This window comes from Epinephelus moara, chromosome 14 (assembly GCF_006386435.1).
Source record: "Epinephelus moara isolate mb chromosome 14, YSFRI_EMoa_1.0, whole genome shotgun sequence".
NCBI classification, from domain to species: Eukaryota; Metazoa; Chordata; class Actinopteri; order Perciformes; family Serranidae; genus Epinephelus; species Epinephelus moara.
In genome coordinates, this window is record NC_065519.1 from 42,173,618 (window position 1) to 42,192,359 (window position 18,742).

The 18,742-nt window shown below is 40.7% G+C and overlaps 1 protein-coding gene across 1 annotated transcript in view; it reads right to left on the reverse strand.

Annotated features, from left to right (window-relative positions):
* Nucleotides 1-16,577, reverse strand: part of clmna (calmin a) — a 72,781-nt gene extending 56,204 nt beyond the window's left edge. Inside the window, exon 1 of the mRNA XM_050062210.1 lies at nt 16,141-16,577. Coding sequence (XP_049918167.1) covers nt 16,141-16,225 — 85 coding nt within the window. The 5' untranslated portion in view covers nt 16,226-16,577. The remainder of the gene's footprint in view (nt 1-16,140) is intronic.
* Nucleotides 16,578-18,742: the final 2,165 nt, after the last annotated feature.

Below are 18,742 nucleotides of genomic sequence, written 5' to 3' on the forward strand. Positions count from 1 at the left end.
ACAGATTTGTTTTTTTCATTGATATAAAAATTAATATAAAATACAGGCACATTGAAGGACATGGAATGATGGCAAATCTGGTTAGCCCAGATTGTCCTGGAAAAAGCAAGATATAGCATGTGTTTGTAGCCTTTATAATGACTGTGATATGAGCTTAAAAGTAAAGGCAGTAAAAATACCCCAAAAAGGCCTAGGGCCCATAGGGTTAAAAAGTACCGAAATAAGGTACCGTTTGGTACCAGTACCGTATTCCAGATACCGGTACCGGTACCGTATCGGTTCAATTATGAACGGTACCCAACCCTAGTCTACATACAGACAGATATGATCAATAGGAGTATGGTATTATCCTTGGCATTGGCAGACACCCAAACTTAAAGGAGTCAGATTGGGACTTGGGCCAAAGACACCCTATTGGGACATCCCTATCTGTAATGTACACATTATGTGTGAAATGCTTCAAGGTAGATATTCTTCAATGTAATAACAGCCTTCAACTGCATCCAGTGTTCCATTTTCATTGCGTTAAGGTTGTTAAAATGATCTTATTCCAGTCTGTCTCATATCATCTGTCTGTTTGCTCCCTATTTACTCTACCTAACAGTTGGATTAAAATATATAAATAAATAAATGATCCTGTCAGTTGTAGCAACTGATTTGGATCTTCTCCAGCCCTGTTCAGCTCTCAGTGATGTTGAAAGATAATTTCAGTGGATGTGTATATTTGATATACAGTGTCCTACTTTGCTGCCCTCTGAATTGAATGACCCACTGTAACAAATACACACACTGTGTAACTGAGACACACACAGGTAAGAGCTTGCAGATGTTTGTCAAAGTTCTAAAAAAAATGAACAGATCCTTGCTTTGCATTATTTCAGAGGCAGTATACCTGTAGCGTACTGAGCTGGCCTCTGTCTGCATTTTGTCTACACAATCCTCTCAACTAATTCATAACAGATTCTGTTCAGGAATGTGTAACAGAGCATATTGAAATAAAACATTCAATCATCCTATCACTGTGGAAAAAAAGCAAACCAGGAAGTCAAGATCTGTTATAGTACATGTTTTTCAGAAGCAAAGAAAATACCTTATGATAAGTATACCCTCAACATAATCTCTGTAGCATAGTTCCCTCCAGTGCCTTATTGTTGGGAGACACTGATCTTTCATCACCTCCTCCACAGAAACCAGGTGCTTATTCATCGTCTGCTTGTTCATCACGCTGCCTGTCAGCCCACACTTCAACACACCTACACAGAGTGCGCTGTGAGACTTTATACCTGACTGTCTAGTTTCACTTCATCACTCACAGTGAGAGAATGCATGTTATACAATCTGAATATAGTGTCTCAAGTTTTATAAAATATACAACAGAGTTGCAGATTGCTGAATATGTCTTTGCTAATACTGCAGCTATTGGCTTCCATAAAATCAACTTGCACTAAACACAAAGTACAGCTGAGGCTGATATCTTAAGCTTCGCAGGTATCAAAAAACCAAAGTATTGGACAGGCTGAAGTGTTGGCCTGATGATAGCACTAGATCCAAAGTTAATGGATCAACAAGTGATCATTTATCCTGAGGGGATAGTGAATATCTGTATCAAATGTTATGGCCATCCAATAGTAGATAAGATATTTCACTCAAAACCACAAATTTTAACTTACAGTTTAGCTAGAGGTCAGGTTATCACCAAAGTAATTATTAGTCATTAAATGGCAATCCATCCAATAATTGTTGAAACATCCCACTCTGGACCAATGTGGTGGACTGACAGACAGACAGACAGACATTGCCATCGACAGAACCATATGTTGCTAGCATGGCTAACAATAAAAGCAGCTTTTGCAGACCCGTCCTCCATTATTATAAACAGTGACCAGCTACAACATTTAGACCATCACGATCATCTCATTACAATGCACTGCTCTGCTTGGAAACCCTGGATCCTAAAACATGTGGATGCCACCTGACAGGCAGCACCCACCCAAATATCATTGCAGATCAAGTGCACTCCCTAAACGTCACTCCTCGGTAGCCATGCCATTGTCATGAGGGGGTGTGCTTGGTCTACAGCAATGTTTGGGTGGGTGGAGCATGTCAGGTGGCACCCACTTCAATGTAGGGACCCAAGGTTTCCCAGCTGAATATTGCATCGTAGCAGGATGATCAATATTATTCACCTTACACGTCAGTGGTTTTAATAATATGTCTGACAGGTGTATTTTTATAACTCTGGTGAATATCAGAAACAGAGGCTGAAGGAGCATCTCACAGACTTCAGTCATTCTGTACCAAACATCAGCCGGAGATGAGCTACAGCTACTTTGTCTAAGCAAATGAATATTACATGCAAAGCCTGGAACTAAAAAAAGAGAGCCTGTGCAGACTGCTGCAGTACTTTGCATAAAATCCTTTGGCTTCCACTGTTGGGATAACATGTTTGTACAGCTCTGTAGGAGCAGATCCCTAAATAACACCTTTTAACAATAAAACTGACACTGAGCACATTTCTTTTAATTGGCGGTGGCACTGTCTCTTTTTACTATGGTATCTTCATTTTGCACCATTAGCAGGAAATTCTGCTGGTGGTGGGCTTAAAGGTTGAGTCTGTAGGATGTAGTGGCATCTAGCAGTGATGTTGCAGATTGCAACCAGCTGAAACTTCTCCCATGTCTCAAGTGAGTAAGAGAACTACGGTGGCTGATGAAAACACGCAAATGGCTCTGTCAAGAACCAGTGTTTGTTTTGTCCATTCTGGATTACTGCAGAAACAACAGAGTGGACTTTGTGGAAGAGGACCCGCTCCATATGTAGGTATAAACAGCTCATTCTAAAGCCTCCTGCAGACTATGAGATTTTAGCAATCTTCTTACCTTAGTGCTTAGATGCTTCGTCCGTCTTTATGCAATCATGGTCAGAGCTGGAGGACACATCATACAGGCAAGGCTTCTGCTGCCACAACTCCACAAGGTTTTTCCTCTTTGCTGGAACCTTACACATTTCTTTTAGCGCATTTCACCTCCAAGCTAAGCTGCTATCCACCTGTTTATTTGTGTTTAGCACCAGTGCATCATTTCATGCTGCATTTCTATTGGTTGGTTAGTAGACATAGGCTGCAACAGCTGTCACACTGTGAGATGGTCATCCCCAATTTCTGACACTGTCAGAATTTTATCCTAGGCTGTCTTTGATCGCAAGACCATGACAACATGACCATTTTAGAGCCACGACCAAAAATATCGTCAAGTCAGTCATCCTTCGTCTGGGACAGCCCAAACTCACACAGTGTATACCAGGCTTAAGGTAACAAAGCACAATGACTCTTAGTTTAAAGTGATTATAAACTAATGAAAACATAATTATTAATATTATATTCCATTTCTGCAAATATATCCCCCTAAATCCGACACACTGGACCTTTTAAGTCTGTTGCTCTATCAGGAAACACTGTTCAAGTGGAAAAAGACCTGGATGCAAAAACAATAAAGCGGATGAGTATTTCGAGTTTCATTATCATTTTTCTTCTGAGTTGCTGTCAGACGGACTTAAAGAGAAACATTTGAGCTGATTTCTGTTTAATCGTCTGTATACTGATCCTATGATTTGACTAAACCTTAATCCTTTGATGGAGTAATTCTACATAAACCCATAAATAACCATGAAATCAACTTTCTTTGAGCATTTATTACAATTGACGATTATTTTAATGTAGCCTACATTTACTAGGGATGCACAATAATATCAGCATGTATCAGCAGTATAGGCAGATATTGGCTTTAAAATGAACAGAAATGAAATGATCAGATTTGGCCAACATGCTTTTTCTTAATTTGCACAATGAATGAATATTACATACACTGAAAAGCATGCTATTTCATGTCTCTATTTGCTGGTGGAGTATGCATGCATAATATGATGTTAATTCTGCTACAGAAGAGACCTGATGATCACTAAAATTAGGTGGGGGGAAAAGTGGATATATCGATACCTGTATCGGTTATCGGCCAAATAAGTTGTTATACCATATATCGGCATATCAGCTATTAGCAAAATATCCACTATAGTGCATCCCTAACATTTACAGAACTGCTGAAGAAAGTGGGGTCAGAAGAGCATTGTTGGTTTGATGCAAATCAAATCAGTTACTTGAATGTTTCATTTGTTGGTGAGCTGACTGGATACCGACTCACAGGCCATAAAAATATGCTTTTAAATGTTCATCATTGTTGCGTGTTTCCAAACACTGAATCACTCTTAAAGCAAACACTTAGGAAACAAGGCTGTTTGCTTTTGGCCGACACAAGTTGGGACTGACAGCCCCTTCCTGGGCCAGTTAGGAGCATCATTAATCATTAGGATATTTTGTGAACATGGACTAGAGTTGCACTATGTGCACTAGCATCATTCTACAGCACTGTATTTGAAAGCAATCTGAGAGCATGCATAATGCTATTTCATTTGTAGCACAATGCAGGCTTTTAAGCGCAGTCTTCTGTCAGGGTGTTTGTGGAACATGTGCTGCCTCATCACAAATTTTGCTGTTACTCAGTAATTATCAGCCTGAGAGTTTGTGCAGAGAAAGCTTATTCAAGCCGCTCCAGGATGTTGGGTTTGCAACAACTAACGCAAATTAAACCAGCCCTTAAGAATCCTGCAGGACCTTGCAATTTTGCAAAATCACCACAACTTTTGCACACATCGGTACAGTAAGCGTAGTTTCATTTGAGTTTTATTACTCATAGCAGTCTCACATAACGTCACCAAACTCACCTCCTTGTTTCTGATTGTACAGGTGCAGACATCTGACACAAACTTCTCACACGTTCCAACAAAAATGACAGCTCAAGACCATGCAGGGCAATTCCCATGTTTTGCCATCCAGGATCAGCAAACCCATCTTACTCTTTAACTGTTCTTTCAAACAACATTGGATTGGATCATCCTTGGATCAACTTTTATTGTGTACCAAATCTGGATAACTAGTGCTCTACATGTAACTACACATCACAATGTAGGAAGCCTATCAACAAACACGCTGCAATTACCACTTATCGCTATAGGTGCTGCTGCAGAGAATGAAAAAGTGATTTTTGAGATTATAACTTTAAATTAATTTTCTTTAAATTTTGTGTGTTATTTGTGTGAATATTTTATGGAGACAATATTCTTCTTTTTAACTTTACTGTACTGAAAGGTTTTATGAGTAGCCTAATGTCTACTTAATCTGCTTTATTAAAGCAACTGTTAAACAAATCAAGTGCAAAATATAATATAAAATCTACATATATTTAACCAATTTAAAAGTTTTATTACATTGTGCTCCCTTAATCCACCATGACTCCACCCTTCTGCTGGGATCAGGATAATCCTGATGTTTTGAATCAAAGGTATCCTGATCCTACTAAAAAGTTTTGACCAACACATACTGAAGGTTTGGTCCAGATCAAAACCAAGATTGGATTACATGATCTAATCCAATTTCAGAATACTTTTTTCTTTTGAACAACCTATTTTCATGATTTGATCCAATCCAATCGGATTACTTCTGAACAACTGGGCCCTGACGTTCTGCATGAAAGTGGGGGTAAACGGTTTTGCACCACGTGCAACGTTGTAGTGGAGCACAAACACTCTTCTACCACAAAACACCACCAGATAATGGCTGAATTGTGTGGACAATAGGCAAGACAAATCATCATGACCGAAGCTGATGCATCCACATCCATTGTACGTGCATAAAGAATCACGGTGACTTAGATTAAAGAAGCAGGTAACGTTGGTGTAGAATAAATCACAAACTCAGAGCAGTGCAGTGTTATTCTCACTGGAACAAGTTGCCTTTGATTTTTAATAAATTACACACAAATAACCTTTTTTTTTTTTTTTGGCAATTTTCCCTAAAACATTGCAACATGCATCACAAGTATTTAGAAAAGGCTGGGCCGCAACAATCCCCAAAAAAAGCCTGAGAAACACTGGAGAGACTGGTTATTTACTTTAAATCAAGTGGACACCTGACACAGTTTATAAAAGCTTTATCACAGGAACAACTAGAAGAGTTAAGTCAAAAAGAGAAGGGACCTTTGTTGTCACCACCCCCACTAACCTCCAGAAAACTCATAACACGGTTGCTGAGGGCTGAGGCTCTCTGCCATCCACCCTGCTGGATGTAGGGGGACTGGGCGCACGTTCAGGAACGCTACATTCAGCCCAATGTGAGCAGCAGAGGCGGTGCTGTCACTGCTGTCTGCAGACGGTCTCGCTCAGACAGTGCAGAGTCAACAGAGCTCAGTGGGAGAAGCCTCTGTGTTTGGCTTGTCTGAACTCTCTCTGACACGCAGCAGTTTGCTGTTCAGCACGCTGGTTTAAGGGGAATCCTTTACAGAGGACACAGATACAGTCTTTACTGCGCAGGACTGGGCATGTACACACTGACAGATGGTGGCTGCACACACCTTCACACAGTCTCACAGAGCACACACACACACACACACACACACACGCACTCTTCCTAGAAAAGAGGTTTAGAACTGAGAGGTGCATCAAAATTGTAAAGCTTCTCAGAGTCATAGTTCAGTCAAATCTGAACAAAGGCACAGTACACATATTTCTGGATTCAGTATCTCCAATTACACAAATACATATCCACCCATAAATTACAGTCACATAATCACACGAATGATGTAGAAACTGATTTTTTTTTTCTTTTTTTTTTCAAAGTTTTCCACTGGTGGCGGAGTTGTTGAATCATGCAAACACAGCCGTCCTCTTTCATTTCTTCAACCACCTCTTTGAAAAAGGTCGGCGTTGTGATATTTGTGCATATGCAAAAACCTGTTGATATCCAACTCTTTCATAATGTTTAAAAGTAGGTGTGTTTCTCCTTCTGACCAGAAATGTGGGGTTTTCTTTTGGGCATGCATCTCTACTCCAGCCTGAAAAACTGTTGGCTAGTTGGTTTGTATTCAACATCTCCATGGCAATGCACAGAATCAACCATAAACAGGCAGGAGGCCATGTGTCACAAACTGTAGTAAAAACCTCAGTTGAGACACATATTCCAAATGTGTTGTATACACGTTCAAAGAATTCTCCTGAAACTGGAATAATCCCACGTCTTAATCTAAAAATGCTTCATTTGGAAAAAGGCCTAGTTTAAATATATGCTCTGTGCATGTCCTGTACCAAATTCAGAATATTAGCATGTTTGGAATAAGAGTAGAACATCAGTGTGCATGTGAACATAGTCAGTGAAAAAGAAAGCAGGCAAAGATGGTGACAAGAAAAACACCCTGAATACACCCTTTAGACGATGTGCACCAAGTTCACTGGAGCTATTTGTAGCAAAGGGTCAAGTACAGGACAGTACACCACGAGCCACGCTGTTATCAGAAACAAACACCTGTCCCTATTTTCCAAAGATTAAAGAGTTCTGTCTCATATTCTGGCACTGCCTCTCTGAACAGATTCAAGTCCTGTAAGCTTTCATGTTTGTCCTGTTCTGCTTTGGTCAGTTCCTCTTGTGTGAAATATGCACTGAACAAAAATTTAAATGCAACACTTTTGTTTTTTTCTCCCATTTCCCACAGGTCTAAGCTAAAGCTCTCAAATGTTTTAATGCACTTAACAGATATAATTCTGTCAGATTTTGGTCACAAATTTGTTAAAATACATGTTAGCGAGCACTTCTCCTTTTCCAAGATAATCCATTCACCTGACAGGTGTGGCATATCAAGATTAGGGCTGTACCCAAATATTCGGATATTCGAATATTCGTTTCTATGGGTAGGTATTCCTTATGAAAATTTGGTATTCCATATTCGTTTTTTTATTTACTTTTTTACATTTTGGTGCTAAATGTAGTCTTTTTGTTGTTGGTAAATGTAGGTTATCAATAAAAATCAAAACTTTTAAATTGCATTGTTAAAAATGTGAAAATATAGTATCGCCTACCAACTGAGCTTGTGCGCACGGCACGCTTGAGCACATCCGTCTGAGGCTGTGGATCAATGCCAAGTTTTACCACTTTATCACTATTCCCTCTAACTTGTAGCTGTTTTTTTGTTATCTTTTGAATTTAATATGAATTATGGAACCGTTTTTGTCAACGTTTGTTTCCCCCGTTTTTTACAATAAATTATTGTTTAAAGTTTCAACAAGTTTCTTTTGGAGTGCGTGACACAAGTGTGTTTTGAAAACGACCGCGGACTGTCACCTGCTCAACGCATCAGTACCTTCGGATGCCATGACAGTAATAGCCAATAATGTCAAAATATCATTTACAGACCGATTTAACAGACGATCACTGCTGCCCGACCCGCAGGTCCATTTGCGGGTCCTGTGGGATTAAACAGGATGACTAGCCAATGCGAAAATCAAAAGAAAGCATAGAATAATGTACTGAAGGAGACTGTTTGCCATCACATTTTTTTGTGGTTTGAGAGCAAAGATCCGGTCGCCGCTGTGCAAAACTACAATTAGGTCCGAAAAAACCCCGGAGTACGCCTACGCCCCCCGGAAAAATGTTTTTTCCTTCGACAACAAACCCTCGTGGTTACATTTGGCCAACGCTGTTGGTGCTGCTGTTTAATCAGCATCTTGATATGCCACACCTGTCAGGTGCATGCGTTATCTTATGGAAAGAGAAGTGCTCACTAACATTGATTTTAGCAGTTTTGAAACCAACATATGAGAGATATTGACTGAGTGGATAAAAAAGTCTTAAATCTTTAACTTAAACCTGTGTTAAACAGAAGTGTTGTGTTTGAAAATTTTGTTCAATGTACTTTTATGAGGATTCTTAATTTATTTTAGATCTCTTATTCCTGGTGTATCTCATATACCTAATAAAGGCTGAGTATAAAGCGGCACACAAGCGAGTTGGTGTTGCATTTCCATAAAGTTGTTGGACTTGCAATGGACGAACGCCTCAAACTCCACAGCCACTATGTCAAATACAGGCTTTCTGTTAAATTTTAACGTTTCTTAGCCCAAGCCAAGATGACCCTGATGACATCATCAGAGCCTTACAGTCATCTGAAAATAATGCACACTCTCCGGCCAATCAGTTGGACTCCAGTTTTATACAATGATATAACTGCTATATAAACTGGCAGAACACAGTACCAGCTCACAACAGTAATGTTAACTGTTCTCAGAGAGAGAAGCCTGGATGCTTGTCAGGTGGGAGGCAGTGTGTGTGTGTGTGTGTGTGTGTGTGTGTGGGAAGTGTGATGTGGGAATGTTGAGCTCAGGGACTCCAGCACTGTAAAGCAGAGGGAACTGCTCTCCCTCTCTCCTCGTCTCATCATGTTATGTAACAGCCTCCAGGCCATTGTTTTAAAGCGCTAGCCGCTCTTCCACTTTTCATGCAGAGAATCACAGCCACTCATCAGATGGCTCGGGCTCGTCCACAAGTGTTGCAGAGAATAGGGACAAAAGCACCAAACGTATGCAAGTTTTTCAAGAGGCTGGCAAAAGTCCAAGTTCACAGGAAAAGCTAAAATTAGTGCCAATAAGGAATGTGCAGAGCTGAAGCCCATGCAGCGAATATGTAGTGAGATCCTCAACTTACTCATTAGCACACAGAGTCCAACAGAGACAACACAGGCTGTGGACCTGCTGTAGTAAGTTTAACACATCTCATACTGCCTCTGTCCAATCTAATCCTGTACCCTACAAAAAGATATTTGCAAGCCTGCTGGCTGCAGAGTGACACACATTGCCCAAACTGTACAACTGTGTGCTGGTGCACAGACACACAGGTTCTATAGATGAACAACAGGACACCCACTTAGTGTTGAATCATTGCAAGGGTACGTGCACAAATTACTTTATAACCTAGGAATCCCTCTCAGTTCCACCTAATCTGGACCTGAACAGATAAACCAACCTGACATTCTTCCTGCGTTCTTACACAAACACACAATAGGAAATATAATAATATTATTTGTTATTAGTAGCACATTCTGGTACATTTTTATCTCTGTTGTGTTGTCTCTAAGCCAAGGTGGTGTTGCACAGTTGTGTGTTTCCAGGGCAACAGTTGCTCACCAGGTGCAATAAGATCCGTAGTTCACTGTAATGCACTTCTGTGTGTTGTTGATGGCACACGGGGGCAGAGCACTTTATCCATCTTCTATCATGTTTCAAAGCCGTTAGGGGGGAGAGAACTTTTATCACCTACATGTACAGTCAGCCATGGTACTGAGAGGCATCACACTGACCTTCCTTATAAGGATTGGATATGTCAAGTGAGACTATGTGACTTCTGAAAGAAGAAACAGTACATTTATTTAGTATACAAATGAGTTCATAAGCATTAAAATGCTCCTTTGCTTAGTTCAGGACACCCAGGGGGGCTGCTTACTGTCTTACTTGGTTTGGTATGACCTGTAGCTCATGGAGGCTGATTTTTATATTGGCAGACTTAAGATATAGATTGCTGTATGACACACAGTTACTTCTCTGACTTTATCATTCTTGCGCTGCTCTGACACTATGTTAAGCATTCTCCAGTATTCTGTATTTCTGGCCACAATGGCTGCACACAGGGCCATCACCAGAACTGTCTCAAATAATACTGTCGGGGGGTAAAAAACACCTGCTGGCTGCTACCCACTTGATGTTGGAACAGCATCCGATTATGGATTATGCGTTGTCGATAGCCAGTAGCCTCCCAATAGAGTCAGGTGCAGTGGTGCCAGTTTGAATATAAACTACGGATGAAATGGATAATAAAGGTTAAATAAAAAAAGCAAAAAAGTGGAGTGTAGAAGGTCAGAGAGGAAAAGAAACACATCTTGAGGCTGATGCTGGAAGTTAACAGATTTCTTATGCAAGAATAACATTACAGATTCCAGTGCCACGTAATATCCTGCTAGCTGCAGCGCTACCATTAACAGTCAACCAGCTCCAAATGAAGAAGAGAACAAAAAAGTAGCAGGTCAGCAAGTCTCTGGCATTTTCTTTCTCAATTTTGATCAGTATTAGACTCTGCTAAATTTTAAACCCGTCCACTTTTTAGTGGCCCACTCAAATTTGAATGATTTGATTTAAATCCCTCTTGTAACTGTATACCTCTTAAATATTCCATTTCACTGGGAAACACACCACAGCATAGAGGCTAAAGACGCTATAACTTCTGTTTCACTGAGACTTTAATACTTAAAGTTTGACTCATGAAAGGGTTGCCCACAGAGACATATCACCCAACTCCAGTTTCCCCACAGCTCGTCTGAGCTTTTTAGCTTGTTTTAGTTAACCATTTTGGTTTTCATGCCTGCCAAATACAGTGTTCGGTTCATTCTCACAGGGCTCATTAACCTGGTTTACAGCAGCAGGAGGCAGCTGTTTTTAGTGAAAAAGCTCTGATAAACTCAGCTTACACCACCTGCCTAGCATCAAACAGCAGACGGACACAGTTAGAGACTAGCTGGTGAACACAGTGGAGCATTTGGTAGTTAAAGACAGATATTTTTCTCAGTAGTTGGTGGAGACCCAAAACAAAGTTGAAAGAAGAGTGAATATTGGACTTACATTCATGAGATGGACACAAACATGACTCCAGATGTTGCTCTGTGACTGCTACATATGGAGATAGGGCACTGTTTGTCAAAGTGTCATATCAACTCTGTAAGGTTGATATGTCTTATCTATGCTCATGTAATCATGATTACCAAGTATCAGGCTCCACCTTAGCATGCTGTTACACTATTCTTACTGGTCTTCAGTGCCAACATATAATATGAAGTGATGCTCTGACTGATTGGGAGATTTCTAGTTGATGCCTGTTAGAGGCTTTGGGGTGAGCTAGGTTAGAGCTGAACAAAGCTCCCATTCTCACCACACTCATTAAATCAATTACTTCCACTTTAAAGAGCAACTGTTGTTAGTCTGCTCCTCTAATCTCTGTAACGCCCTGTTTGGCAAACTTACAGTATACTCCAGTTCAAACAGCACAGCAAGTCATAGATCTCACACTTGTTGCTCATTGTTCAAATGTTGACCTCTATGGTAGTGTTCCAGTGTGGTCTGAAATGTGTACATCAATACTTTTGCACCAAAAGGGTTATATTTACAAGGCAGTCCTTGGACTTTATCTATAGATGGTGCATTTACAGTAAAAGTAAGCCAACTGTTACAAAACAAAAAATTAAGGGACCTAAGTATAGAAGATTGGTCATGTGATAATACCACCTAAACAAGTTCTATTTCCTGAAGACAAAAAAGGCTGTGAGTTCAGTTCAATGCTTACATAACAGCTACTAAGTAAACCTTGAGTTTACAATATTTAACAGTGAATGTGTGTCTTCAAATAAAAAAAAACTACCTCCCTGCACAAGTGATGTAACTTGCTTTTCTGGGTTCATTTTGACGGGGTTTTTTGGCTCTTACTTGTGTGAATAACTGGCTAAAGGAAATGTGGAACCATTCCAGACATTTCGAGCAGCTCAACAGCAAACATCAGGTTCTGGTGTTAGTCCATCAAAATCAGGCATCAGCTTGCGCTTCTTTTAACTTGCTCCTACAGTCATCCAGGAATAAATCAACTGGAGAAGAGGCACAGAGAACGATTCCTACACCCACAGCAGCAGAAAATAGACCTGAATATTATGCATCTACAGGGCAGGGCGGGTTGTTGGTGGGGCACAACACTGATCATCACCAACCAGCTGGTTAGCTCACAATTTATGCTCACATGCTCATACAGTTCATCCACTAGGGATGCACGATATTGTTTTTTTTGCTGATATCCAATATGCCCATATATAACAACTCATTTGGCCGATAACCCTTACCAATATCAATATATCCACTCTTTTCCACCTAATTTTAATGATCAAGTCTCTTCTGTATGGAATTAATATCATCAGCAACGAGAACGCTTTTCAATGTATGTGACATTCATTCATTGTGCAAAATAAGAAAAAGCACATCGGCCAATTCTATCACTTCATTTTAAGGCCAATATCGGCTGATATCAATCACCGCTTATCCAAAGACAGGTCGCTTGGGCAGCAGGCTGAGCAAACTATTCCAGACATCCCTCTCCCCAGCAACGCTTTCCAGGTCCTCCTGGGAGACCCCCAGGTGTTCCCAGGTCAGACAAGATATATAATCTCTCCAGTGTGTTCTGGGTCTGCCCCGGGGCCTCCTACTAGTTGGACGTGCCCGGAACACCTCTAACAGGATGCATCCAGGAAGCATCCTGATCAGATGCCCGAACCACCTCAACTGGCCACTTTCCATGCAAAGGAGCAGCAGCTCTACTCCTAGCTCCCTCTAGATATCTGAGCTCCTTCCCCCATCTCTAAGGCTGAGCCCAGCCACCCTCTGGAGGAAACATATTTCGGCCCCTTGTATCCGCTATCTCATTCTTTCTGTCATTACCCATAGCTCATGACCATAGGTGGCGGTTGGGACGTAGATGGACCAGTAAATCTCAAGCTTTGCTGTAGTTCCTAAGGATGTTAAAAGCATCCTAGGGTATGTTGGAAACAAACTAGTTCAAACAATAACCCACCAAAACTGGATTTTTGTGGCCAATATGGATATTGAGATCCAATCACCAGAAAAAATGTACACATATGTTGCTGCAAACAATGGACACTTTGTATATGAACATTATTTTGTAGCAGTTACATTGAAATTTTAAATTTCTACACAACGCTGTAGTGAGGGTTTGGTTACAAAAAACTACTTTAATATGGTAAGGAAAGATCATGTTTTGACTTAAAATACCCACATCTGGTGGCTAAAATGCTGCTAGGAAATGCCATAATGTGTCTGTGAAAATCACAGGATTCCATGGCTCAAAAGTGAGGTGAGAAACACTGTGTTGTTTCAGTAAAAAAACACCCAGGTTTGGTGCCAAAAACATGGATAGGAATGCTGCGAAACGTTGTCAAAAAACAACTGGTTTTGTTGTTTGTTGATGTTGAACAGTGATCTGCAGCTTGGCAGGCGTCTTGCCTAGGTGTTACGCCATCCACTATCCCCTCCACCTCCAGATGACAAAGTCAGCTCATATACTACATCACATTGAAACATTGATATGATATGTATGGAACATGCAAATGTAACATATTCAAGGTTTGCAGAAATGTACGATGCCAACATTTGCCTCTGGTGACTGGGCTGGATATTGATTTGGGAGTCTGAAACATCTGATGACAATAGCTGATGGCATATTTTTAACAAATCAACTTGTCAGTGCTCTGTGGTGGACAAACTGTTTAACGCTGACAGATTTATCGATCTAGCTCTAGTGTGGACATAAGACTGCCTGTCCACGTCAGACAGCAAGTGTTTATAGTTTTTCACAACAGCCATTTTCAGCAGCAGGGTGAAACAGCAGCCATCATAGAGAGGGGAAAGAGACGCCATAATCATCTCCCTTGGAAGACATTCATAGTGCGATTACTTGTAGCACTTTCATGTATTCACACAAAACGTGCTGGAAAAACTTGTGTAATAAGTGAAAAGAAAAGACAGCTTTAGAGATAGAGTACAACTAGCATTCATCCCTGCAGAACAGGGAGCATGGATGTTACTGAAAGTGTCAGACACATGACACACTCAGTTCAGATGTTGGAAAGATGTTGAGTGGGGGGGTTTCTCAAGCTAGGTAACAATGTCATTACATTACATTCATTTGGCAAACCATTTTGGTCAAAGCAAATTAAGGCACTGGCCCTTAGCTCATCGATGGAGTATACTGGCACCTTAAGTCACTCTGACCAAAATGGTTTCCCAAATGGATGTAATGTATCCTAACAACATTGATACTTTCATTGTGCTGCTGATTACAAATTTGCATTCACAGACATAAACCCATAAATCCCACATTCACACACACAATGCCAGTTCCATACTGCATATAATGATAGTTTCTCTGAATGTCCATAGTGTCAGGAACAATCCCTGTGCAACAACCCTGTAACACATATGTATATAATAAACACATACTGCAAACATGTAGGCTCTACATCTGTCAAACATAATCCAAGCATGCTGTATATACTGTCATATCCACCTACTTCATGTATACAGTATACGCAACCTGTTACATTCATCATTCTATATTTAGTCCAGCACCTTTGCACTACTGACTGTTTACAAAATTCATTGTGATGTGTTTATATAAATACACACGTATACATACATATATATGTGTGTGTGTGTCTATATACACATACATATATATATACATATATATATATAGAGAGAGAGAGAGATAGATATAAATAATTGTAGATAAGCAAATGTACACAGTATGGTAACCGTCAATTTTTAAATCACAGTATACCTTAAAACTGGTATACTGCTGCAACCCTAATACATATGTGTGCATGTATTTCTACATGTTATATGTATTTATATCTATACAATGTTGGGAGTAGTGAAGTGACTGTGTTTACCTTGTTCAGCTATGTTGTCCTTGTTTTTAGCTGTATGTCTATTCTGTGCACTGACAGCGAGCACTCATACTTGGCCAGTAAAGCTGAATCTAATTCTGAATTCCTGGATTGCTACAGGACGTAACAAAAGAGCTGTATGATGAACAGCAGTCCAAATTGCTCTGTCAGACCAACTTTCCCAAATCCAGTGATATTTAAATGATAAATTGTTCACCACTGAGCTATTTTCTGTCAGTCACCCAGTCAATGAAAAAGAATCATTTCAGCTCTGAAACTAATGTCTTCTGCACATTCTCACACTCTGTCAGTTTGTAGTTGTGCCTCCAAAATACCTTTGGCTGCTCTTGTTAAACAGCACTGGGACACAGTGCCTTGCAAGGACCACAAGCACTGTTTACATGTGCACTTCATGAATGAAATGCCTTCACACAACACTGCAGGCAGTTACACTGTGGTGTGTTTAGTCCTATGTACCCACTACAGTTACAGATGGGCTCCTGCGTACACACTGTGACCTGTTTCAGAGCTCCACATAGAAAGTTTGGGGCTCTGCGGGCTATCCGAAGTCCCCCAAAGCCGCAGGCAAACGGTGCGGAGAGTCTCGCAGCATACCGTTACTCAGTGAGGTTGTGCATGCGTGGCGAGGCCACTCACCGCGCTCCGCAGATCGCGGTCTTACTAACAGCAGTAATATCAGTCAGGATGCTCCTACCTTGCAGGTTCTGCACTCGGATGTCGCTGATCTGTCCGATAAATTCCTCCCGCTCGAACCAGTCTTCCCACTCGTGTCCAGCCATTTGGAGCGGCGGAGAGTGCTGCAGGGATCCTGGGCAGGAACACTCAGAAAGCTCCCTCGGCTGGAGGAGAAGGAGGAGGAGGAGGAGGAGGAGGAGAAGAAGCTGCTGCTGCTGCTGCTCCTGCTGCAGCGGGCAGGCGGGCTGGCTATTGTCCGGCCGGCCGACACAGAGCCATGCAAGCCGGGTACACGGGCTGAGGGTACCGACGGGAGGGTTTCACTCACTGGATGGACATCGCTGGTGGTTACTGCGTGTTTCTTCCCGTCACATCGCAGCAGTGGAAGCGATGAAGCTTCATGGGAAAAGCCCGTGGATACGAGTGGAGAACAGGGCAGGAAGGAGCTGCAGCACCTGGTTGGTATTTCCGAGGTGGGATGGAGTTGATCCAGGGCCCGCCCACCTCTCTCTCTCTCTCTCTCTCTCTCTCTCTCTCTCTCTCTCTCTCTCTCCCACACACACACAAACACACAAACACACACACACACACCACCAGTGATCAACAGGGTAGGAGGATGCAGGACTAATGCGTGTATTTTAACAGGGTTTTTTTTCTGTTTTTATTTTGTATATTTACACATTTTACAGACATCGCTCTAAAACTTTCATCATCGTCCCCTCATTTAGCAAAATTAATTGTGCTGACTGTTTCATCATCATCATCATCATCATCATCAAACCACACCAAACATAACTGTTTTAGATAGGCTACCTTATTTAGAGGAAAATAAATGTTTAGGTAAATATCAATGTCAGTGTTTTCCCACTGAAACAATTAATCCATCAAGAGTTAGTTAATCAGCAACTGTTTTGATATTCAGCTAATTATTTAATCATTATTTAATCAAGTAAAACTTCATGAACTTTTTTTTTCAGACTTTTTCTGCACAGTTTGAGCGTCTACATGTGAAGGTGTCGCCTTAAGCTCTGGACACATGGAGTCATCACTGACATCTATTCATACAGCCCAACCTATGTTGAATCCTCGAGACTAACTAGATATTTGTCATTTAAACAAGCTAGAGACCATCTTGTGAGGGGATCACTCCAGCCACAATACAGGGATTGGTGAAGTTGATTTGGCATAGTGGCCAAAAGTGGACATACTACACGGGTCCATCACGTGATGCCATGAGGTTTAAAAAGACTTTTTTTCCCATAGAATTACATTGTGAAAGAGACATCTGTAAATCAGTGGATCATTTTTTATTTATTTATTTTTTTGCTTCACAGAATGACTCGTTTCATCATTTCACTATCGATATTTGATCAGAGTGGTAACCCTTAAAAGTGGAGAAGAGCTGCACAATTCAATCATTTTATTCCCATTCAAGTTAACAGAAACTGGAAATTAGCCACTCAGCCACTGTCAGTCTCTAGTGTGCTTGCTCTACGGGACTTTTTTAACAGCGTTGGACTGTTTTTGCCCAAATCATTTTTCACAGATTGGTGAACCTCGTGCCATCTGTGCTTGTGAACATCTGAGCCTTTCATGGATGCTCCTTTCATACCCAATCATGATTCTTTTATCTGATACCAGTTGACCTGTTTACCTGCAAAATGCTCTAAACAGGTGTTTTTTGAGCATTCCACAACTTTCCCAGTCTCTTTTTGCCTGTCCCAACATTTTTTGGAACATGTTACATCAAAATTTAGAATGAGCATGTTTTACAAGAAGCAATAAAGTTTATCAGTTTCAACATTAAATATCTTGTCTTTGTACTGTATTCAATTGAACAGAGGTCAAAAAGGATTTGCAAATCATTGCACTCTATTTTTATTTACAAATTAGACGACATCCCAACTTTCTCAGAATTGCAGTTGAATATGTAAATGAGACCAATAATATATACAACTCCTAAAGCAACAGTTTTCAACAAATAATCCCCAAGATACTAGTTTAACAAGTGAATGTTTAATAGGAAAAAGTAATCCACAGATTCAGTGATAAAGGAAATAACTGTTCACCTGTTCACATAAGGAGGAGAGAACAGGACATGTCCTCATCTGCCTATACAATATTTAGGCTCCAACTCTACAGGACAGCCACAGACTGTACTGTAAAAACCTTCTTCTTCTGATACAAGCGTTTTCTCGCTGGAGAGATACATGTGTATTACAAACATGCTAAACACTGGAATGGGAGAATACATGTCATCAAAAGGCACATTAAACCAGCTGACTCGACGGGATGAGCTGGTTTGTACCTGTTTTAACAATAAATGGAAAAAGACTCTTGATCGTCAACATAACGGTCAAAATTACTAAAAGACAACCTGCCAACATGTGAAGTGCAAATGTAAATATGTCAGATAATACCCTGAGATAAGTATTACTAAATGTCACCAAAAATAAACTTGTAATTTGCTTGTGCAGGGACCCTGCTGATAACAAACAGGTGGTTGCACTGTGTGTATGTGGGGAGATGGTAACATCCGTCTTAGACTCACAAGTCAGTCTTTAGACGCTTTGCTTAACTAAAGACTGATGACTTTCTCCCTGATTTTGTGTTTAGATGGG